The sequence below is a fragment of the Myxocyprinus asiaticus genome, chromosome 39, assembly GCF_019703515.2.
Source record: "Myxocyprinus asiaticus isolate MX2 ecotype Aquarium Trade chromosome 39, UBuf_Myxa_2, whole genome shotgun sequence".
NCBI lineage: Eukaryota > Metazoa > Chordata > Actinopteri > Cypriniformes > Catostomidae > Myxocyprinus > Myxocyprinus asiaticus.
The window spans coordinates 3,455,615-3,481,339 of NC_059382.1; the positions used below are offsets into that span (position 1 = coordinate 3,455,615).

At 37.6% G+C, this 25,725-nt stretch overlaps 1 protein-coding gene across 5 annotated transcripts; it reads right to left on the minus strand.

Moving 5' to 3' along the window:
* Positions 1-16,698: 16,698 nt before the first annotated feature.
* On the minus strand, positions 16,699-25,129 carry LOC127429612 (gastrula zinc finger protein XlCGF7.1-like). 5 transcript variants are annotated; one of them, XM_051678742.1, is made up of 5 exons: positions 24,926-25,129; positions 23,818-24,120; positions 20,826-21,088; positions 20,498-20,581; positions 16,699-17,883 (listed from the first exon to the last, which is right to left on the minus strand). In XM_051678742.1, the coding sequence occupies exons 3-5, from the start codon at positions 20,917-20,919 to the stop codon at positions 17,123-17,125; spliced, it is 939 nt and encodes a 312-aa protein (XP_051534702.1). In that variant the 5' UTR covers positions 20,920-21,088; positions 23,818-24,120; positions 24,926-25,129; the 3' UTR covers positions 16,699-17,122. The 5 variants fall into 5 exon arrangements, with proteins under 5 accessions (XP_051534702.1, XP_051534700.1, XP_051534701.1 ...); XM_051678740.1 differs by having other exon boundaries at positions 23,818-24,700; XM_051678741.1 differs by lacking the exon at positions 23,818-24,120.
* Positions 25,130-25,725: the final 596 nt, after the last annotated feature.

The following is a 25,725-nucleotide window of genomic DNA, read 5'->3' on the forward strand; positions in this document are numbered from 1 at the left end:
AAACATTATAAACGGCAACATAAACAACACCCACACTCTTTTTGCTACTGTATAGAGACTGACTAACCCCCCAACACAGGTTCCCTGTGAAATGCTGTTTGACAGCAAATGCAACGAGTTTGCATCTTTTTTCATGAAGAAGATCAATGATATTAGAATGACGATCAGCTTGTCCACATGTTGCACTGAGGTTAGACAGCACCCACCACAAAAACGTAAGAATTTAGTTAGGTTGGGAGGCCTGGGTAGCTCAGCGAGTAAAGACGCTGACCACCACCCCTGGAGTCGCAAGTTCGAATCCAGGGTGTACTGAGTGACTCAAGCCAGGTCTCCTAAGCAACAAAATTGGCCCGGTTGTTAGGGAGGGTAGAGTTACATGGGGTAACCTCCTCGTAGTCACCATAATGTGGTTCTTGCTCTCGGAGTGGCGAGTTGTGCGTGGATGACGTGGAGTCCTCCGCCACCCAGATTGAGATGAGTCATTAAGCCATAACGAGGACTTAGAGCGCATTGGGAATTGGGCATTCCAAATTGGGGAGAAAAGGGGAGAGGAAAAACAAAAAGAATTTAGGTTAAGCCTCCCCCGGGCCCTGGGCTAGCTCATGAATATTAATTAAAAAACCAGCTCTACACAGGTTAACCAACATCATAATAAGCTTATTAATATTCATTAGCCTAAATATTCACTCTAGACCCAGAGAGTCACAAACTACCAACATACAGTATATGATCACAGAAGACTCGCCAATTACACGTATGTCATTGTCTCAAATAAATCTCTGAAACCCAAAAGGTGCAGGGGATCGTCATGCTCTGTTTACATTGTCATCGTACAGTTCAGTCTGTTACAATTCACTGACGTCCTCAGCTGATTTTGATTAGGCTGATCTCTGAAAACAAACTCTCTCTGGTTTAAGGGTGAATTCAATTATAAGCGCTAAGTGTATGGAGCCAATTCAGACCAGTAATGCATATAAATACATATTTTTATAACGTGAACCAACATCCTCATGTGATTTTTTTTCGATGTTAAAATAATATCTCTTATCGCAGAGACAATTATAGCCTACAGTAAGTAAGCTATTTGTAGGTTGATTTCCCCTGAAGACTGTAAACACAGGCTCTGTAGTGCTCTCAAAATTTTGTTCCCTTAGTTTGAGTGACATGTCAACTTCTGGCTCAACCAACTGCGTGACTTTGGGGCAGGAGTATCTGTAATACACTGTTTAGCTGTGAATTGACTAGTTTTTGCTAACAATAGCAGACTAAGAGTAGCAAGAGTGTTCAAATTACAGAGTTTGGTGGCGCTGAAATTACACAGTTCATATTAAAATTCATATTTGATCTTGTGCACCCTAGTGGTGGGGTGCTGGGCTGCAGCCCAGGTTGCCCATTGGGTTAACACAGCCCAGTACATTACAGCATCTAAACACATCGACCTGCTGTCTTGACATTCACCCCACATCATTTTTCACAAATGTATTTAACTCAATACCTCAGTCCTTTCAGGCATGTTGAAGTCCCTAAAAGCTGCAGTTGTTTAGCCCCTTCTAAAAAAGAACAATCTGAATAACTAAAAACCCAATTTCAAATCTTCCTTTCATAGGCAAGATCATTGAAAATGTTGTTTTCAATCAGCTGAATATGACCTTAAACTCAAATGGCTACTTGGACAATTTCCAGTCTGGTTTCCAACAGCATCATAGCACAGAGACAGCGCTCATAAAGATTCTTAATGGTATTCAGTTAAACATTGATTCAGGCAAAATATCAGTGCTGGTATTACTGGATCTTAGTGCTGCTTTTGACACTGTTGACCACAACATTCTCCTAGACAGACTGGAAAATTTCTGGGATGGTCCACAGCTGGTTCAGGTCATCCCTAGAAGGGAGGGGTTACTATGTGAACATAGGCAACTATGATTCTGAGTGGACATCCATGAAGTGTGGAGTCCCACAAGGCTCAATTCTTGCACCGCTCCTGTTCAACCTGTATATGCTCCCACCAGGCCAAATTATGAAAAATGCCAAATTGCATACCATAGCTATGAAGATGACACCCAGATTTACATAGCCCTAACGACTACAGCCCCACAGACTCTCTGTGCCGGGGCACTGACTAAATGAACAGTTGGATGTGCCTAAACTTTCTTCAATTAAACAAAGACAAGACAGAGGTCATTGTATTTGGCAACAAAGGTGAAATTCCAAAGGTGAACATGTACCTTGACTCCAGGAGTTTAAAGAATCTTGGTGTCATTTTGGAGTCAGACCTTAGTTTCAGTAGTCACATCAAAGCAATAACTAAATCAGCATACTATCATCTAAAAATATAACCAGAATAAGACATTTTGTATCCAGTCAAGACTTAGAGAGACTTGTTCGTGCGTTCATCACCAGTAGGGTAGACTACTGCAATGGACTTCTCACTGGGCTTCCCAACAAAAACATTAGACACCTGCAGCTCATTCAGAATGCTGCTGCCAGGATTCTCACCTGAACAAAAAAATCTAAGCATTTCACTCCAGTCCTCAGGTCTTTACATTGGCTTCCATTTACATTTAGAATTGATTTTCAGGTACTATTACTCATTTATAAATCAGTCAATGGCCTAGGACCTAAACACATTGCAGATATGCTTGTTGAATATAAACCTAACAGACATCTCAGATCATTAGAATCAAGTCAGTCAGAAATACAGAGGGTTCAGTCAAAACAAGGTGAGACAACATTTAGCTATTATGCCACCCACAGCTGGTACCAGCTTCCAGGAGAAGTCAGGGGTGCTCCAACAGAAGCCACATTCAAATCAAAATCAAATCATATATATATGAGGGAATTAGTCACAATAATTTTTTCAACATCATGCCACATATGGTGTAAATTGGGCTTAACTTGTATTTAACCTGGAGCATTTCTTTAATTCATGCATTTATTTCAGAACATTGTTTGCTTCAAAATCTCCTTACTAACATATGGATGATGAAATACCAAAATTAAAAGAACTGAAAACAGAGACCCAAATATGAAAATAAATACAGATTTTGTTCCCCCATTACCAACAATAAATGTTAAAATACCTTTCAAAAGTTTTAAATGTGCTTAATGTGGCTGTAAATACAGAAATTGACATGAAATTTTCCATTGAAATTATAGGAGAAGAAACTGAGTCAAACACCTGAATTTCACCTCCAGTTGCCTTCAAGTGGACCTGGGAAGCTCCTACGTCCGACTTGGGCTTTCATTATTACAACATTTGATACATTTAAGTCAGAAAAAAATATAAAAATAATTTTGAACTGAAAATGTTCAACACAAAAAGGTGTGTATACAAGTAACTGTTTTATGTGAATTGCATTTTTTTGTGTATTTTCTGATCATTTAATACATTGACCTATTAAGGCCTGCTGCAGTTTACTACAATGCGGAGATACAATGTACAATCTATTATGATACAAGAAATTAGCACATCACACACTAGAAATACTAGTACGACAAAAATGATCTCATAGATACATTTTCATCTACACTGAGTATTTTTGAATGTTTAACACTATAGCACTTTTAGTTAGTTAGTTAGTATCTTAATCTCATTGCAAGTCATTCCAGTCGTCCATGTGTAACTTTTCAGTAGCTATAATTTATGTTGTCCCCTTTAACCTTCCCCTACACGTAACTTTAGAAATTTACTTCTTAGATTGAAGAAACTCAATATTATAAACTCGATGTGACAGGATTAGGCGATGCTTTTTTCATATGTGCCTGTGGATTTGGTGGGAGGGCAGTGGTATAGTTACTCTCCAGTATGAACTCTCTCATGTGTTTTCAGGGATCTTGAATGTCTGAAGCTTTGGTCACATTGTTTGCACTTGTATGGTTTCTCCCCAGTATGAATTCTCTCATGCAGTTTCAAGTTTGCAGCTTTATAAAAGGCCACACTCAGAGCATACATGAGCTTTCACGCCAGTATGTATTTTCAGATGCGCTTTAAAACAGTCCAGTCATGAATGTCGTGAAACTCTTTCCACAAAAAGAACACAAGTGAGACCTCTTATTTGCATGAACTTACAGATAGATTCTTAGAACTGATGCAGAAGGAAAATTTCCACCACACTGAACACAATTAAAAGGTTTTATCTGAGAGTGAGCGCGTAGATGATCTTTGAAATTCTGTGCCCATTTAAAACTCTTGCCACACTGATGACACATGTAAAGCTTTTCTCCGGTGTGAATTTGCGTGTGGTTCTGAAGAGCCTGTTTATGTGCAAAACTTTTCCCAAACTGGTGACAAGTGTAAGGTTTCTCTCCAGAGTGAATTTTTAGATGATTCTCAAGGCTGTCTTTACATGTGAAACATTTTCCACACAGATGGCAGGTGTTTTTGTCTTCTGTTCTTTGAGTTCTATTTTGTGAAAAATAATTTTTAGTCTGTGAGCAACTAAATGATTTCTCTCCAATTATGAGGTTCCTTTTGTTTCTCCTCCACTTCATTCAGCTCTTCATTTTCTTCTTTCACTTCCATCAGGCCTAAAATGAACATATTAATAAAAAATAAAATCCGTTCAAGATGAACAAATGTTTCAGCAAATCTGTAAAGAAAAAGTTTACAGTTTTATTTTTTCCCACCGTTTTTCAGTGCTGTCTATATTATTCTTGATTTATGGTAGGGTACAACGGGGCTAAAGGCTCCTTTAATTTTATTTTCTCCCAAAACATTAAATAGCATTGCTTGTCACTATACACTACAAAATTTTCCTCTTCCATTACATCATTGCGTGTAATGTCTAAAGATTGATTTTGAGGCAATTTGATCTAATATTTCATATTTTTTTCAATGTTGCAAATTTATGTAGCTAATGAATATCCTGGAAATTATCACATTTATTTTGAGACAAAATACTTACAGTTGAAGTCAGAAATTTACATATACTTAGGTTGAAGTCATTAAAACTCATTTTTTTAACCACTCCACAGATTTCAGATTAGCAAACTATAGTTTTGGCAAGTTGTTTAGGACATCTACTTTGTGCATGGCACATGTAATTCTTCCAGCAATTGTTTACAGACAGACTGTTTCACTTTTAATTGACTATATCACAATTCCAGTGGGTCAGAAGTTTACATACACTAAGTTAACTGTGCCTTTAAGCAGCTTGGAAAATTCCAGAAAATGATGTCAAGCAATTAGCTTCTGATAGGAGGTGTACTGAATTGGAGGTGTACCTGTGGATGTATTTTAAGGCCTACCTTCAAACTCAGTGCCACTTTGCTTGACATCATGGGAAAATCAAAAGAAATCAGCCAAGACCTCAGAAAAAAAATTGTGGACTTCCACAAGTCTGGTTCATCCTTGGGAGCAATTTCCAAATTCCTGAAGGTACCACGTTCATCTGTACAAACAATAGTACGCAAGTATAAATACCATGGGACCACGACGCCATCATACCGCTCAGGAAGTAGACGCATTCTGTCTCCTAGAGATAAACATAGGTTGGTGCGAAAAGTTTAAATCAATCCCAGAACAACAGCAAAGGACCTAGTGAAGATGCTGGAGGAAACAGGTAGACAAGTATCTATATCCACAGTAAAACAAGTCCTATATCGACATAACCTGAAAGGCTGCTCAGCAAGGAAGAAGCCACTGCTCCAAAACTGCCATAAAAAAAAGCCAGACTACAGTTTGCAAGTGCACATGGGGACAAAGATCCTACTTTATGGAGAAATGTCCTCTGGCCTGATGAAACAAAAATGGAACTGTTTGGCCACAATGACCATCGTTATGTTTGGAGGAAAAAGGGTGAGGCTTGTAAGCTGAAGAACACCATCCCAACCGTGAAGCATGGGGGTGGCAGCATCATGTTGTGGGGGTGCTTTGCTGCAGGAGGGACTGGTGCACTTCACAAAATAGATGGCATCATGAGGAAGGAAAATTATGTGGATATATTGAAGCAAAATCTCAAGATATCAGCCATGAAGTTAAAGCTCGGTCACAAATGGGTCTTCCAAATGGACAATGACCCCAAGCATACCTCCAAAGTTGTGGCAAAATGGCTTAAAGACAACAAAGTCAAGGTATTGGAGTGGCCATCACAAAGCCCTGACCTTAATCTGATAGAAAATTTGTGGGCAGAACTGAAAAAGTGTGTGTGAGCAAGGAGGCCAACAATCCTAACTCAGTTACACCATTTCTGTCTGGAGGAATGGGCCAAAATTCCAGCAACTTACCGTTGTATCCTACTGTTACATTTATTGTAGAACAAATTCTGGTTAAACGCCCCATATGAAAACAAAACAAAAAGACAAATAAAAACAAATGACAGATATATAATTAAAAGGAAGACAAATATGCGACAATAAATGCATTCCGATTTTGTTCCCAAAACCATAAAACAGTAAATAATGAAGACCGGAATGGGACACTCGAACAGCCTCTATTAAATTAAGTTCCTGCAGAATTCATCATTACATATAAGCTGAAGTGTTTGTTTACCTTTTTTAGTATTTGTTCTCTCCTCTTTTCCGATAGTTTTTGTGCTCTCATTCAAACGCTCTCTCCACTGTTGTGAACGCAATAAGCTTGTCATCCTCCAGGGGGCGCTGTATGGCTCAGACAGCTGAATTCTCTATTGAACACCATTAAAATCTCAGGATGCTTGGACATTTGTAAAGTATCATTTTTAAATCTATTAATTCCAAGTACTGGCAAATGAACACATTTTTTGGTTTTACAGGTAAACAGGTATGTTTTAATTAACAGCAAGTCTTATTTTAATCTTGTATTGTATAATAATAAAAAAAACGTCACATCTAATAATAAAAATTGCCAATAAAGGCCTTAATTAACAAATAAACGTTAAACCAATTCACATTATATACAGTCAAAAAATATTGTGCTTTGTCCCAGGAGCAATACTCTGTAAAAAAATAAAAAATAAATAAAAAAAATTGCATCATTCTAATGTAAGTTACAAATGAGGATCCACCCCTGGAGTTCGCTAGTTCGAATCCCAGGGCGTGCTGAGTGATTCCAGCCAGGTCTCCTAAGCAACCAAATTGGCCCGGTTGCTAGGGAGGGTAGAGTCACATGGGGTAACCTCCTTGTGGTCGCTATAATGTGGTTCGTTCTCGGTGGGGTGCGTGGTGAGTTGGGCGTGGTTGCCGCGGTGGATGGCGTGAAGCCTCCACACGCGCTATGTCTCCGTGGCAACGCGCTCAACAAGCCACATGATAAGATGTGCGGGTTCGCGGTCTCAGACGCGGAGGCAACTGGGATTCGTCCTCCGCCACCCAGACTGAGGCGAATCACTACGCGACCACGAGGACTTAAAAGCACTTTGGGAATTGGGCATTCCAAATTGGGAGCAAAAAAAAGTCATTTATCTTAGAAAAGCCAACGGTATCTCCAGAATTGCACCGAAAAGAGAAATGAAGAAAACTTTTGTTTAAAGCCTTAAGCCTGGTTTATACTTTAGAAGAAGCTGAACTTTTTTCTCTTGGGTGAACAAATGCACCCTCGGCGAACGAAGCTGGCATTTATACTTAAGCACAGCGTCGTTTTAAAATTAGTTCGTTTAGGGTGATGTCACGTGTTTATTGTACTGTTTCAGCCACAAGTTATGCCAATAATGCAGGTTTTTCTCTCTGTGGATCGCCGCTTTTAGCGATGTGTCGCATCTTTACTTTATTAAACTTGTCACGGCCCCTTTAACTTTTATAAACTCCAATCTTTCTCCACTCTTTTGTCGTGGCCACACTGTCTTTGTAAAGTTTGTGTTGCAAATCATGTAAAAAAATATCGCAAAAGCACAATCTCTGAGAGACGGGCTTCAAAGTTATTCATTTTAACGATAGTAACCTAGGTAACAACTTCTCAGCTGGCATGCGCGATTGTAAATAAAAAACGTCATGTCCAAACCACACCCACAATTCGTTTTAACCAATCATCAATGCTCTTTGACCAACCGAGTTCTTGGGTCAAGAATTTCAGTGACGTGTGTGAACAGGAGAAATATTACCAAACGAACACATTGACAGAACAAAAACTTCACTGCATTTCATCATCATTTGTAGGCGAAATAAGCGAAGCCTGTTCGCCCAGTAAGTATAAATTAGCCTTTAGTGTATTTCATGGGCTCTGTGCTTGTACTCTGACCAATGATAATCAGGTTGAATCTGATCGAATCGAATCTTATGATGTCAGAAAGTGTGATTTTAATGTATTTTAAATTTCATAACAATGTGGTTGAATACAAAGCAAAAATGTTGCATTTATAATTCATTGTTCTCATTCACACTGAAAAGTTGGGCTCGGTGTGGATAGGACTTAAGGCGCCCTCAGTCATTTTTTTAATATGACGTTTTGGATTGACACTAACCTCTAGTAGCATGGATGCAGTATCATTCAAACGCAATCATTTTCGGTTAATAATGATGCCATTGTAGAAATTTACGATTCACAGTCAGCCATGATTAATTTAATCCACAAGTGAAAGTGTCCAATAACAAGGTGGTCACTGAGATGAAGTGACTTCTGCTATTCAGCAGGTCATGTGATCCTAACATGGCAACCCCCATGAGGGGACCCTCTCCATGTAGAATGTGAGTGCTCATGATTTTATACATATGTTTCAAAATGATTATTCATTTCTTTCTCTTTTTCTACTGTGAATTCGCGTGTGGTTGTTAAGAGTGTCTTTACGTGTGAAACTTTTTCCACACTGATGGCACGTGTAAGGTTTCTCTCCGGTGTGGATTCTAATGTGACCACTGAGATGTTCTTGTTGTGTAAAACTTTTTCCACACTGAGGGCATGAGAAAGGCTTCTCTCCAGTGTGAATTCTTAGGTGCGTCCTAAAGCAGTCCTTCCGTGTGAAACTCTTCCCACACTGAGGGCAGGTAAACGGTTTCTCATCAAGGTGAACATTTATGTGGTTCTTAAGGCTGGATTTACGCATGAAACTTTTCCCACACTGGTGACAAGTGTAAGGTTTCTCTCCAGTGTGAATATTTAGGTGATCCTTTAGGCTTTTTTTATGTGTGAAACATTTTCCACACTGAAGGCAGGTGTGTTTGTCCTCTGTTCTTTGAGTTCTATTCTTTTTAGTCTGTGAGCAACTAAGTGATTTTATTTCTCCAATTATGAAATAACAAGGTTGCTGTTGTGTCACCTCCAATTCATTCAGTTCTTGAGTTTCCTCTTTCACTTCCATCAGACCTAAAATGTAAATAGTAAATAACCAAAAATTAGTTCAAGTAAGACAAATGTAAAAGGAAATCTGTCAAGATTTTTTAAACAGTTTTTATCTTATTCGTGTAAGCTATGTGCACACCATAGCTGAATGTGGACACCGATGCTCCTAAAATGACCCGTATGCATACAACAAACCCTGGCATGTTCATCATTTAAACGTATAAAGAATTAAGTTCTTAAAATTGTTATTAGCCATTATTTTTATTTTTAATGCAGAAAGAACACTTTAAAAGAACAAGTGCCAATCTAATAATGTATCAGCAAGTGATGGATAAAGTTTTTTATTTTTTTTATCCCCTTTTCTCCCAATTTAGAATGCCCAATTCTCACTACTTCAGTTGCCTCCGCTTCTGAGACCGTCAATCTGTGTATCTTATCACGTGGCTCGTTGTGCATGACACCGAGGAGACTCACAGCATGTGGAGGCTCATGCTACTCTCCGCGATCCACGCACAACTTACCACACGCCCCATTGAGAGCGAGAACCCCTAATCACGACCATGAGGAGGTTACCTCATGTGACTCTACCCTCCCTAGCAACCGGACCAATTTGGTTGCTTAGGAGACCTGGCTGGAGTCACTCAGCACACCCTGGATTCAAACCCGCGACTCCAGGGGTGGTAGTCAGCGTCAATACTCGCTGAGCTACCCAGACCCCCTTGGTTGAAGTATTTTTAAATAAAGTCATTTGCAGTCATATGGTGGAATTTAATTACCATCGATGCTTAAGAGTGTAATATGACTTAAGGAGCACTATAAAATCGAAGGATAGCAGGAAACACCATTACCAACGTGATCCCATGAGAATTCGTATGTATTCTAACATACAGTTTGGTTCTAGCAAACATACATTTGGTTAAGCTTCCATAGACACGAAACTTGTTGTTTTATGTATTACAGGAATATTCTGGGTTCAATACAAGTTAAGATCAATCGACAGCATTTGTGGCATAACGCTGATTACCACAAATATTTATTTTGACTTGCCCCTCCTTTCCTTTAAAAAAAATAATAATCTGGGTTACAGTGAGGCACTTACAATGGATGTGAATGGGGGCCAATTTTTCAATGTTAAAATACTCACTTTTTCTCTATTATTGCCACAAGGCAAACAATGTGTGTTTTAACATGATTTTAGTGTGATAAAATCACTTACTAACCTTTTCTACATAGTTATAGCCAATTTTGCAACTTTGTTGCCATGACGATATAATGTCAGCAAACCTAAAACCGGAAAAATTGTTACAACTGACAATTTAAACAACTTTACAGATCAAATAATAAATGAGTTTTAACAGAAGAATTAATGTAAGTGTTTTTAAAAATTATTAGCTTCACATTTCTGCCTTTAAACCCTCCAAACATTGGCCCCATTGACTTCCATTGTAAGTGCCTCACTGTAACCTCCATTTTTGCTTGTTTTAAAGAAAAGGAGGGACGAGTTGGAATAATTTTTCGTGGTGATCAACATTATGCCACAAAAGCGGTTTACTGAGCTTAACTTGTATTGAACCCAGAATATTTCTTTAACACCTTTAGAAACGTACTAATTTTTACGTATAACGACTGAATCGATGAATATTGAATTAATGGAATTAATCAGTTTATTTAATTGAGCTTATAATTAACGAGATTGATTAAATGGCAACACATTTAACGTATTTGATGCATTAACCTAATATGATATTAGAATTCTATTAGAATTAGATATTAGAATAATATGTCATTCTGTTCTGTGTAATTTCTGTTGCTCTATTCAACTCGTTTCAAAGACTGTAATGAAATGTTAAAATAAAATAAAAATAGCATTTGATTAATAATTTTTTAAGCATTTAATTTGTATTTTGTTTGCCATGGGACACAAAAGGAGTTTTCAGAATAAATAAATAAGTAAATAAAAACAAAAACTACAAAAGTATGATAAAACAATCACAAAATTAATGCATTTTATTAATTTACTATAAAGTCTTCAGATAGCTCTGTGTGAGGAATAGACCCAAATTCAAGCTTTTTATTCAACAATCTCCATCTCCATCCACCTAATTAAAAAATTGCGCCTCAAGAAGTGTTACGACATGGTTTGTATGGCAGTCATATCGAGTGCTCATTGGCTCTCCGGTGTCTCATGACCAATTGCGGCATGCAATATTCTGTATTGTATTCGTTTTCATGAAATATGACGGCGCCTTCACGAAGTGCATGAGGAGAAGATTTTCAGCTCTTAAAGTCATAGTTCACCCAAAAATGAAAATTCTCATCATTTACTCACCCTCATGCCATCCCAGATGTGTGTGACTTTCTTTCTTCTGCAGAACACAAATTAAGATTTATAGAAGAATATTTCAGCAAGTGAATGGTGACCAGAACTTTGAAGCTCCAAAAATCACATAAAGGAAACACAAAAGTAATCCATAAGACTCCAGTGGTTTAATCCATGTCTTCAGAAGAGATATGATAGGTGTGGGTGAAAAAAAGGTGAAAGTGGAGAATTTATAGTAAAAAAGGACTTAAATATTGATCTGTTTCTCACTCACACCTATTATATCACCTATGAAGATATAGATTAAACCACTGGAGTCTTATGGATTACTTCTATTTTTCCTTTGTGATTTTTTTGGAGCTACAAAGGTCTGGTCACCATTCACTTGCATTGTATGGACCTACAGAGCTGAAATATTCCTCTAAAAATCTTACAATCTAAAGTCATACACATGAAGGTGAGTAAATGATGAGAGAATTTTCATTTTTGGGAGAACTATCCCTTTAATAACTTAAATTCCACTCTTTACCTCACACAAAAGCCCTATTCGGACAGGACTAGTTTTCTATAGAACGTGTGAGTTACAACTGTTATCACCCCACGTCTGTGATTTCATGTACCGATTCAGAAGCGACTAAGACCTCCGTGTTTATTATAGAGGTGGAAGTGTCTGTTTTCTAAATGTGGGTGTTACACATACCCACATACACATATTGGATACATTTTTTTAACTTTTAAACATAAAACTTTATTTAAAATTACATATCATTTTCAAATTAAATTTAAATAATTGTTTAATTTATTGATTTCATTTTAATGTATTAATTATATACGATAAATTACTTAAAAAGTGTTCTAAAATAAACTTCATATGAGTTTATAGAAGTGGCTGCTTATAATAAACCCACTGAAATAAACAAGACTTACCTGTGAATTATATAATTATTTGACTGGAGAAATTAAGGTGAGTATCTTACCTGATGCTGATATTACAGTGGCCAGTTTTAGCTTTAGTTTCCACAAATTGGCTCAATTTGGTTGATTTTACTCTCTTATTTTTTTCGTCGGATGGCAAAAAATCTACATTCATATTGAAAGAGGCATGAAGCAATCGGAAGATTGGTATGCAGAAGTACGATCTTAACGGTAGTTCATGCAGGTCAAAATAAATTAAAAGCGTTGTGCAAACTCAATATCAGCAATCACAGATTTTCGCATTCGGATGGGATAAGATTTTTCAGAGGACCCTTGAGTTAGCCGACAAACAGTAGGTAATTTGCTCTAGACTTTTTACAGAGGTTGTGTGACAAAAACTCAGACTTGTCAGATTCAGACGGGATTAAAATCACAAAGTACATCCGTGAACTGCAAATTTCTTGACATCCTCTTTAGCCAAACAGGGCTAAAGATATTTTATGTCGTCAGGAAACACACTGAATGAAGCACAACATTGTTTGAACTTCTTTTGTACTGAAGTTTGCCATTTTTCAGATTAAATGCTATGTTTAGGTATAGCGGTAGGAGTGGGATTAGTGGCTTTAAAATGTATATACAGCTGTAGTATATTTTAGTATATAGTATACTTGAACAAAAATAATGAACTTTGAACATTAATCTGCTTACATTATTGTTGAAAAGTGGTTATGTATAGGGGTGGGGTTTAGAGATCGAAAATAGCTAGAAAATGGAAAACGTAGAAATATATTTATTTCTAATAAATATATAATTATTTATTTACACAAATACATTCATAATGTATTCGTGGATTGAAATATATTTATAACTGATTCGTAAATATTTTACGTTTCTTAAGCTGCAAATACCTTAAAAAAAAATTATGTTTTAGACGCTGTATTGTACGCTTCAACGTCCACTCAAACACAAATATGTACGTTTAAATGTTCAAATAAAACATATATTAGCAACGTATATTAATGAGATCAGGCTGGCATTACATAAATGTAAGGTAAGAGCAGTTTTTTATTTATTTACTTGCTTGCATTCATGTTTGATTCAGTTTGAGAAATATAAAAATGCCTTTCTGCGCGAGTGAAATGAGCAAAGAACGCTGTAAAATAAGTAAACCTCTGTATATCTTTTAATGCGCATATTTTGCTGTGTGTAATTTAGGAATGTCCTGATACCGACACTGGTATTGGAATCATGCCTGATACCGCTCTCATGTCCTACTTGTACTCGTAAAAATCCTCCCAAAATATGATACCATCTGACGTACGAATGTGATTCCGTAAACGTTCAGTGCACAAATTAAAACCATGTTATGTCATAATGTGCTTATTAAACTGCAAAGGCTGCGATTTAATGGATTAAATGTATAGTTTGCATGTGCTGCGCACTTCAAATGTGAGTGCTTGTGAAAGTGTGGAGCTGGTGTTGTGCTGACATAAAGACACAACGCCTTTTAGAGATCTTTAGCTTTCACACAGAAAGCACCATCATGAGCATCGCACACCTTGTTTGTAGCAGATGACAAAAACCATCCAGTGAGCGGCAGTTCTGTGGACGGAAACACCTTGTTGATGAGAGATGTCAACAGAGAATGGCCAGACTGGTTTGAACTGACAAAGTCTACAGTAACTCAGATAACCACTCTGTACAATTGTGGTGAGAAGAATAGCGTGTCAGAATGCTGTTCTGAGATGCAGGTTGGCGCTGTTTTGGCAACACAATATTAGGCAGGTGGCTTTAATGATGTGGCTGATCGGTGTATAATTTAGCAATACTATAAGTTTGACACTTGACAATGACTACAAAACAAAGCCACAGCATTGGCCGAAAGAATGCATGGATTGATGACACACACACACACACTAGAGATTTGCAACCTGACCCGGGCCTGACGGGTTTCGGGCCGGGTTCGGGTCAGTTTTTCATGTAGGACTTCGGGTTTGTAATTAATGAAAAAATAAACAAGCTTACGGAACTTGATTTGCACAAGCACTCACTCACAGACATGCAGAAAGAAACGAGTAAGGGGCCGTTCACCCTGAATGTGTTTTTGCACGCATCTGTTGTGTTTTCCCATTGTTTAAAAACATGCTGGACGAATGTCTTTGACATTTGCACCAGGTCTTGCTGTTTCTTCAGCGTCTCGCGCAGGACCGGCATATTTTAAATGGCATGTGTGGACCAGCGTGTGTGGAAACATTTAAGCACGTGTGTTACAACTAACACCTCATTAGTTTGTGCCCCTCTCTCCACTACTTGTGCTATCTGAGTTGAAGCAGGGGCGTGTTCAGGATTTTTTGCCTGGGGTGGCAAGAGTTGAGTAAGTGGTGGGATCCAGTAATTTCATCTGACGGGGGATGGGGGGGTATGTTGGCAGAGGAGGAAAGCTGTGTCCTGCCAGATGTCAGACTGCGGGGGAGGGCGGGGGGATGGTGCCGGAAAGTTGTTATGGACCATGCATGACAAGGACAGGTTAAGCCGTTGCGCACCGTCTCCAGGACGCGAGTGGGGTCTGACTTGGTGTGGCAAAGCTCATTTTTAGGGTGGCAGATGCCACCCCGTGCCACCGTTCTGGCCCCCCGCCCCTGGTTGAAGCCTATAATTTTATTTCCTTAAAAAAATCAACTGAACTTTTTAAATCATGCAAATCAAGCACGCAAATGACGAATTTTGAGTTTAAAAATCATGTTAAATCCGACCTGGCAGTTCAAACTAAAGGTATAATCACTTGTGGCTGTTCATATGTTCATAAAATTAACAGATCTTTCACATGTAAGAGATAAAATCAGATTTGGACCACATTCAGCTGCTGTGTGAACGTCTCACATTTACACACATTTTGGTTAAACGCCCTATATGGAAACAAAACAAAAACACTAACACAAAAAATAAATGAAATCTAATACAGTGGGAAATGCAACAATACATGCATAGCTATTTTATTCCCCAAAACCAACAGTGAATAATTAAGATTTGAATGGGACGCTCTAACAACCTATATTTAGTCAATTTAAGCCCCGCTCTGACTGAATTCACCATTAGATGTAGGTTTAAGTGTGTATTTACCTCCTCTCTTCGGATTGTTTTTGCGCTCTCGCTCAAACTGCTGCCGCAAACGCGCTCTCCACTGTCGTGAACACAATGAGGTTGTCATCCTCCAGGGGGCGCTGTATGGCTCAAACAGCTGAATTCCCATTGAGCCACGATAAAATGTCAAGACTTTTGTAAACCATAAAATACAATATTTAAACCCGTTAATTGCAATGACTGTTATCGAGAGTCAAAGCAAGATATTTAACTCTTGTGCGTCAATTTAAAAAAGTTACTCATAGGTCCTTTGAGGACAAAAATGTGCGCGGCAAAAAGCTGCCATAATAATATTATATATTACTATTATTTTCCACTTTCAATTAGTAAATTTTTTAACCAACATCAGTCCTACCAAATATTCATTCATTTTCAGGATTTTAACCCTTTAAATGCCGGTTTGTTTATATAATGCCACTGTTGTTTTTATTAAAAAACAAACAAACAATAAAACACACAAAATGAATTATTTTCCATATACTAAACGCTAAGGGGGGGGGGGGTATTATCATTATCAGTCTGGGATATGTCAGTGATTAGCAACAACACTGATTTTGATGCACTATTATTTTTTTGTGCAGTGTCTGATTTAAAATAAAAAACCGTACACTCAGGACCTTAGAGGACAAAAATGTCAGTGTCAAAAAACTGCCATAATAATATTATATATTAATATTATTTTCCGCTTTCACTGACATAGGAGATTTTTTTAACAAATATCAGTCCTGATTATAACTACCAAATATTCATTCATTTTCTGGATTTTAACCCTTTAAATGCCAGTTTGTTTATATAATGTCACTGTTATTTTTTTTACACACACAAATTTCTCAATACACACATACAAAACACACTCTGACATCCATACCAACACACACATACAATTTTAGCTGCATCATTTGTTCAACTGGCCTGCAGTGCTCTACAATACAGCAAACAGAAAATAGGGGAAAAGCTTGTATTTGCTCCATAGGCTAAACATTAGAAAAATCTGGTGAAAAATATTAAACATTTAAATTTTGATGCCAGGGATCCGTAATGAAAGCGTAATATCATAGAATTCCTGATTTTATGCTTTAATGGCACTGGGATCAAATATTACAGTTTTAATGGGTTTCAATGGGGACATTTTTGTCTTTAAGGTCCTGAGTGTAACTATTTTGTGTACACAGTGTATTATAGATGTATTATAGGAACTGAGGTTGAAATATCAAAATTCCACCAAAAACACACACCTTTGGCAAAATGTATGCTGTTGGTATTAACACAGCCAAATGAACAGCACACAACTGTTCCATAAAAACAACCTTTATTCAATTAATTTTAGCTTGTTTTGTTTTACATGCTTGTTTGCGAAAGGTCTATTAAAATTGAATTTCGAGTTCTAAAAATAGCATTTCACATCAACGCAGTAGCTATAATTTGTTTTAAATAATACTGTAATTTTTCTTACATTTTATGTGGTGAACAAGGTCAAACTACACCACTACCTGTAATTTATGCCAAGTAACTTCTCTAATCGAACAATCCACATCTTTAGTATACCTAAATTTACATTATTCATTTTGACCTTCGCTATATTGACAACGCTTTTTTATATGAACCACTAGATCACTGAATTGGTTGAAGCGCCTTCCACATAGAGGGCACTGGTTCACTTTTTCTCCAGTATGAACTCTCTCATGTCTTTTCAATTGTACTGACTGAGCAAAACTTTTGTCACAGTGTGAGCACTTGTAAGGTTTCTCTCCAGTATGAATTCTTTGGTGGGTTTTCAAGTGGCCAGCTGCAATGAAGCCCTTCCCACATTCACAGCACACATGATCTTTAATACCAGTGTGCGTTTTCTCATGACCTTTCAAAATGCCCTTAGATGAAAAACTCTTTCCACATGAACACATGTATGGTCTAGCATGAACATTCAGGTGTCTTCTTAGAACTGATGCAGAAAGAAATCTTTCACCACACTGATCACAGTGAAAAGGCTTTAGACCAGAGTGAGAGCGTACATGGTTTCTGAAAGTGTTTGCCCATTTAAAACTCTTGCCACACTCCGGGCATGTAAACGGCTTTTCTCCAGTGTGAGTTCTTGTGTGGTTCTTAAGACTTTGTTTACGTGCGAAACTTTTTCTACATTGAGAGCAGGTGAAAGAGTGTTTGTCCTCTGTTGTTTCAGTTCTGTTTTGTGAGAAATTGTTTTCAGTCTGTGCACAATTAAAAAAGGATTTTTCTCCACTTATGAAATGATGCGGCTTCTGATACTGATGTTCCTCCACCACTTCATTCAGTTCTTGTCTTTCCTCTTTCACTTTCATGTCTAAAAAATGAACATATTAAATCATTACAAATCAAATCAGGAGAGAATGTGAAACATGTCAAGTATCAATTTGTGTGGTAATTCTACAGTAAAAAGGTAAATAATTGATGTACAAAGTTATGTCCATTTAGATGCATTGTTCTTCAGTGCATTCAGAAAGTATTCAGACCCCTTAATTGTTTTTATGTTGCAGCCTTTTGCTAAAATGCTTTATTTATTTTTCATATCAATCTACACTCCATACCCCATAATGGCAAAGCAAAAAATAGATTTTTTGATAACTTTGCAAATTTATTAAAAAGAAACTGAAATATCACATTGACATAAGTATTCAGACCCTTTGCTATGACACTTGAAATTTAGCTCAGGTGCATCCCATTTCTCTGGATCATCTTTGAGATGTTTCTACACTTTGATTGGAGTCCACCTGTGGCAAATTCAATTGATTGGACATGATCTGGAAAGGCACACACCTGTCTATATAAGGTCATATAGCTGAAAATGCATATCAGAGCAAAAACTAAGCCATGAAGTTGGTCAGAGACAGGATTCTGTCGAGGCACAGATTTGTGAAAGGCTACATATTTTTTTTGGCTGCATTGAATGTTCCCAAGAACACAGTGGCCTCCATAATTCTTAAATGGAAGAAGTTTGGAACAACAAGGACTCTTCCTAGAGCTTGCCGCCAGGCAAATCTGAGCATTCGAGGGAGAAGGGCCTTGGTAAGAGAGGTGACCAAGAACCCGATTATCACTCTAGTTGAGCTCTAGAGATCATGTAAGTAGAAAAGACACGCAAAACAATCTAAACACCCAACACTAATTAAAAGCTTGTCTGACTAAAAAGGTATTCAGCTGCTTTTTTAAAGAGTCAACAGAATCAATACAACATAAGGACCATGGAAGTGCGTTCCATAGTCTAGGTGCCACTGCTTGAAAGGATCGATCCCCACAGGTTTTAAATCTGGTGTGCGAAACCACCAACAATCTCTGGCCAGATGATCTAAGGCTCCGAGTAGATAAATAAGACTTTAAAAGGTCTGAGGTATCCTGGGGAGCTTGTCCATGCAAAGCCCTGAAAGTTAACACCAAGACTTTGAACTGTATTGTAAAATTTACTGACAACCAATGAAGAGACGACAGAACAGGAGTAATATGTGCTCTTCTATTAGTTCCAGTTAAGAGCCTTGCAGCAGCATTCTGTACAGTCTAAAGATGATCAAGAGCTGTTTTGTTGAGACTAATAAAGAGCATTACAATAATCTAATCGAGAAGAAATAAAAGCATGGATAATCATCTCCAACTCAGCCTTTGACACCAGTCTTCTTAATTTTAAAATATTCCTCAAATGGAAAAAGCAGTTACGAACCAACTTTTTGGAATGACAATCTAAAGACATCGATTTGTCAAACATAACACCTAAGTTTCTGAGACTCGATTTAACAGAGGAGACTAAAGAATCAATTTGCTGTCTAATTAGAGGAATTACACTATCAGGGGCAATGATCAGAGTTTCCGTTTTATCAGTGTTCAACTGGAGGAAGTTGTCTGCTAAATGTGTGGAGATGGGAGAAACTTGCAGGAGGAACCATCACTGCAACACTCCACCGATTTGGGCTGTATGGCAGAGTGGCCAGATGGAAGTGTCTCCTCAGTGCAAGACACAAAAAAGCACCTAAAGGACTCTCAGACTGTGAGAAACAAGATTCTCTGGTCTGATGAAACGAAGATTGCACTGTCTGGCCTCAATTCCAAGAGTCATGGCTGGAGGAAACCAGGCACCGCTCATCACCTGCGCAATACCATCCCAACGGTGAAGCATGGTGGTGGTAGCATCATGCTGTGGGGGTGTTTTTCAGCGGCAGGGACTAGGGGACTGGTCAGGGTTGAAAGAAAGCTGAATGCCGCAAAATACAGAGATATCCTTAATGAAAACCTGGTCTAGGGTGCTCAAGACCTCAGACTGGGCCGAAGGTTCACCTTCCAACAGGACAATGACCCTAAGCACACAGTCAAGACAATGCAAGAGTGGCTTAAGGACAACTCTGTCCTTGAGTGGTGCAGCCAGAGCCTGGAATTGAACCCAATCTCTGGAGAGACCTGAAAATGGCTGACCACCAACGGTCCCCATCCAACCTGACAGAGCTTGAGAGGATCTGCAGAGAAGAATGGCAGAAAATCCCCAAATCCAGGTGTGCAAAGCTTGTCGCATCATACCCAAAAGACTTGAGGCTGTAATCACTGCTAAAGGTGCTTCAACTAAGTACTGAGTTAAGGGTCTGAATACTCATGTCAATGTGATATTTCAGTTTCATCTTTTTAATAAATGTGCAAAGTTATCAAAAATGTGGTTTTTTGCTTTGTTGTTATGGAGTATGGATTGTAGATTGATTTGAAAAAAAAAATAAAATAATTTGAAGCATTTTAGCATAAGGCTGCAACATAAAAAAGGGGTCTGAATACTTTATGAATGCACTGTATGTTGTTTGTATACTGTATTTTCTAACTACAGCTTCAAAATGGTGAACTACATGAAGTTTTGTTACATTAATGTTTGAGTTTATGTGATTAATTATTTTCAGTCAGTGCACAACTAAAACAGGATTTTTCTCCACTTATGAAATGATGCAGCTTCTGATACTGATGTTCCTCCACCACCTCATTCGGTTCTTGGCTTTCCTCTTTCACTTTCATGATGTCTAAAATAAACAAATTCATTGCAAATCAAGAGAGGCAAATGTGAAACAGACATTAAGTATCAATTTGTGAGGTAATTCTAAAAAAGTAAATAACTGATGTACAAAGTTAGTCCATTTAGATGCATTTCTCTATGTTATTTGGATTTTTTTTCTAACTACAGCTTCAAAATCTGTTGAACTGCATGAAGTGTTATTACATGAATGTTCCTCAGCAGTCAATAATGAATCAAGAATGGACACCAACCTATTTGTTCCTCAGTATCTTCATGTTTTATTTGGCATGACTCTGGATAGCTCGTGTCCTCTTTCTCCTCTTTAACGAACTCCATCTTCACCATCTTCAGTTGTTACACCTGGAGTTCTTCCTGCTGGTCTGGAGCACTTCTTCTCTTGTACGATGATGGCAATATTCACAGTATTTATTGGTGAATTGTTGAGGGAGTGGCTTCAATGAAGGTGTGAACTGTGATCGCTGTAAGGTTTGGAGGCCAAAAGAACCACATCTGCCTATATGAAAAATAAATAGTTTACTGAATTAAATTTTTTTATACTAAATAATGCATTTTAATATTCATATATTCTTAAAATGTATTTATAAATTTTTTGGGGGTATAGAATTGTACCCTAAGTATCTATTGTGTACCTTTCCGCTTTTAGGGTACAAATATGAACCCAAAACACCCCAGTGACGGTTTTGTACCTTAAACAGTACCTTTTTTCTTGGTATATATATATATATATATATATATATATATATTTCAACATAATACTCGACTACCTACAAAATAAAAACTTAAATTGATGAAATGTTGATTTACGCTGAAATTATGGAAGAAACAAATTAGGGAGTCTCTAGAAACATCTGAAATTCACCTCCGGTTTGCATCTGAGTTCTTTTGGTGTTTATTTTGTGAAAATAACCATCTGACTACTCAGTTTATCACTTGCCAAACAAATAAATTAATGAGAAAATATTGATTATTCATTTCAAGATATTTCATTAGCTCTCTGTACGTTTCCACTGGCACGGAAAAACTTCACTCAAAGCCACTCAACATGCTAGGCCGCTTTGGGCCGTGTTTGTAATATGCAAAGCTAGTGTGTTTTGTCTCTCATTGTTTTCAGAATACGAGCAATAATATAACCTTATATATCTGCGATTACAGTTGGAAATATGCCAGCTTAGTTTTCGAATGCCCACAATGTACAGTGTTGATTTATTACACTTTTGCTTACCCAGTCAAAGTATTGCCACAATGGATGAGTGCAATCATTGTCTGAAGTCAGAAATGAACATGATGATGTGATTAAAGCACTGAATCCAGCAGAAACTCCAGCATTAAAGACATATTTTAAACACTTATGACAGACGTCACTGCTTTCAGCTCACAGTGATTGGCTGGCGCCTGGTGTTCTTTGTTCCTCATTTGCATAAAGTACAGGAATTTAAACTTTTCCGATGCCCTCGATCGCCCTCAACGCTTTCTATGCACCGCTGTCAATCCCACAATCCACCTCGAGTGCGTCGCACTCGATTTGAAATGAACTGAAAACGCTCACTCATCTTTGCTCAAAACGCACCTGTAACTTCCAAGTCGGGCATTTGTTATTACAACATGGAGTCAAAGTAAATACACAATGGAAGACTGCTAAAGCTTGTTTTTCTATTGTACTGGTAAATAACCATGAGTGAATACACCTGCATCACTTTTACGTTGCGTGGTTTATTAATGCATAGTATGTAACAAATTATTAATTAATTTGCATATAACAAACCATTAAGAATTCACTAGTCTTACATTAGCTGTCTATAAACTCTGTCATTAAAAATATTGAAATAAAACAATACAATTTAAATACTTTTGCAATATCATCGCTTTCATCATCTTCATGTCGACACGTCCCTTCCAACATTGCAACGCGGTAACTCTGATATCATCAAGAATTCAACAAAAGAGTTTTCCATTGGTAAATACAACTTCACTTGGTCATTCATATGCTCAGGACTCGTAATTACGATATTTCAGACACGAAGGCCGCAAGTGAAAAGAAAGGTAGAAAAGATCATTCAAAATACCCAGATGACCGGTCTGATATCACTTAATACATGGAAGTTTACATTTATGAATCTGAAATATTGATCTTTTTTATAGAGATCGCAGATTAATAGGAGAAATGGAAAAGATGACCTAGCCTTGAAATATTGGATTATATTTCCACGGTCAAAGTGAACTAATGGGAGCAAATATTTATTATTAAGAATCCATAGAGGTTATAAGCTATTTATGTTGTAGCAAATAACTGTTTTATGTGATGTCACCATAAAGGTGATCTGTGTTTACTTTGGTCAAGTTTTGGTCAAATTAACTCTCAGTCCTTGTGCATGTGCAAATGAAGTACAGGTGTTTATGCCTTCTTGTGGAGAAACACATTTATATAATGATTGACCAAAACCAGTTAAAATCTGCATTATTTAAAGTGTGTTATTGTATGACTTAAATTTGAGCCAATTCAAATTATTCAGTTGAAATAACAAAATTTAAATAGCAAATCTGTGTTAAGTCTACTTGCATCTAATTCCCTTAACTTAATAGTTAAGTTCATTCTTTATGAAAATCAAGTTTTTGGAGATGCCATAACTCCATTCAATTGAGGGAACGAGTTTACTCAATCAGTTGAGTAGGATGAAATTATTAGGGTTTTTAGTGTGCGGCACTTTGGTTGGGTGTAATCTGATTACAAAGTACTGTAATCGAATTACTTTTTTATTTGTGTAACGCATTACAATTTAAACTCTTGTAACCAGATTACAATTACTGACTTTCAATTAACTACATTTGAGTATAACACTTCAGCTACATATACATCTATTAACGGGATAGTTCACCCAAAAATGAAAATCCTCTCATTATTTACTCACCCTCACGATATCCCAGGTGTGTATGACTTACTTTCTTCTGCAGAACACATTTGAAGAAAAATGGCTTGATTCATGCGTCCTTCACAAAGACGAATCTGCCCGATTCCAGCCTTGCTGAAGCACCCCAATCCTCATCACCGATCCTCCACTTGGTCGTCTAATGGTTAGACGGAGACCCAGAGAGGCCTTCAAGCCACAGTGTCTCGCACCCATTGTGAAATTTGGTGGAGGATTGGTGATGATCTGGGGGTGCTTCAGCAAGGCTGGAATCGGGCAAATTCGTCTTTGTGAAGGACGCATGAATCAAGCCACGTACCAGGTTATCCTGGGAGAAAACTTGCTTCCTTCTGCTCTGACAATGTTCCCCAACTCTGAGGATTGGTTTTTCCAGCAGGATAATGCTCCATGCCACACAGCCAGGTCAATCAAGGTGTGGATGGAGGACCACCGGATCAAGACCCTGTCATGGCCAGCCCAATCTCCAGACCTGAACCCCATTGAAAACCTCTGGAATGTGATCAAGAGGAAGATGGATGGCCACAAGCCATCAAACAAAGCCGAGCTGCTTGAATGTTTGTGCCAGGAGTGGCATAAAGTCACCCAACAGCAATGTGAAAGACTGAAAGAGAGCATGCCAAGATGCATGAAAGCTATATATATATTTGTTTGTGCTTCAGTGACAAGTAGAGGCACAACAACTGTGAACAAGGTGGAAATTTAGACATTACTTTGAATTTATTGAGTGGAAAAACAAATATCTTTCCATGAAAAGAGTTTTATACAGTAACGTAAGTACAGTTATAAGTGTGTTTATTTTTCCATGAAATAGTCAGTAAAACTTTTTTTTTTTTTTAAGATGTCTATCAGATGTTAATTTGATTGCAATGCTTTCCAGATGGACATCTATGTACATGTGCTATCAGGGTTGAAGCTAATGATGGTATTTCCTTTCCTTGAAAAGTAACTGAAAGTAAATCAAGCACGCAAATGACAAATTTTGAGTTAAACTGAATACAAAATAAAAATAAAATCACATTAAATCCGACCTGGCGGTTCACACTAAAGGTATAATCACTTGTGGCTGTTCACATGTTCATAAAATTAACAGATATTTCACATGTGAGAGATAAAATCAGATTTGGACCACATTCAGCTGCTGTGTGAACGTCTCACATTTACACACATTTTGGTTAAACGCCCTATATGGAAACAAACAAAAACACACAATAAATAAATAAATAAATGTAATACAATGTAAGACAAATTGGGACAATATTTGCATAGCTATTTTATTCCCACAAACCATAAAACAGTAAATAATTAAGAGTTAAACGGGAAAATCGAACAACCTCTATTCAATACATTTAAGCCCCACTCTGACTGAATTCATCATTAGATGTAGGTTTAAGTGTGTATTTGTTTACCTTTTGTAGTATTTGTTCTTTCCTCTCTTCGGATTGTTTTTACGCTCTCACTCAAACTGCTGCCGCAAACGCGCTCTCCACTGTCGTAAACACAATGAGCTTGTCATCCTCCAGGGGGCGCTGAATGGCTCAGACGGCTGAATTCTCTTCTTCTCTTCGTTTTTTGGCGGGTTGCAAACAACTTTTAAAGGTGCATATCCCTTCTTCCTCCCCTTCTGTTCCCAATACCCCTTTTAGATCCCACGCCCGTCCTGTTTCTCTTAATTTGTCATGCAAGTTCCTTCTATCAGATTAATATATGGTACAATGCATAATGACATGTTCTACATCTCCACAGTTAGCACACTTATTACTATTTATTTTCCCTTGAACAGCCAACGGCCTATTTAATCCTGTGTGATCTATTCTGAGTCTTGTTATTATTGTTTCCTCTGTTCTGTTCTTTTCTTTATATATCTTTATTTTAACTAATTTTTGAATTTTATAATATCTCCTTCCTTTCAGATCTGCCAAATCTCCATTCCTTTATTCTTAATCAGGGCTTTCCCTTCTCCTTTTCCTAATGTAATTGATACTGAGATTTCCTTTTGTAAAGCTTTTTTTGCAAGCAAGTCAGCACCCTCATTTCCTTTCAGGCACTCAACAAAACTGCACACCAATATCATCTCTATGGATCCTATACAAATTTTGAAATAGTTCTATGATGAGATCTTCTCTGTCACTTTTCCTCGATTGGATGCTTCCCATAACAGCAACTGAATCAGTGCATATAACCACCCTATCCGGTTTAACCTCTTCAA

What these genes read in the sequence shown, in the direction of transcription:
- LOC127429612 (XM_051678741.1), bottom strand. Translation starts at nt 20,919, where the DNA reads ATGGTGAAGATGGAGTTCGTTAAAGAGGAGAAAGAGGACACGAGCTAT. An exon ending in AGATACTGAGGAACAAATAG is followed by an intron (nt 20,582 to 20,825) that starts GTTGGTGTCCAT and finishes TGTTTATTTTAG; the next exon opens with ACATCATGAAAGTGAAAGAG. An exon ending in GAAGCTGCATCATTTCATAA is followed by an intron (nt 17,884 to 20,497) that starts GTGGAGAAAAAT and finishes TTCATTTTTTAG; the next exon opens with ACATGAAAGTGAAAGAGGAA.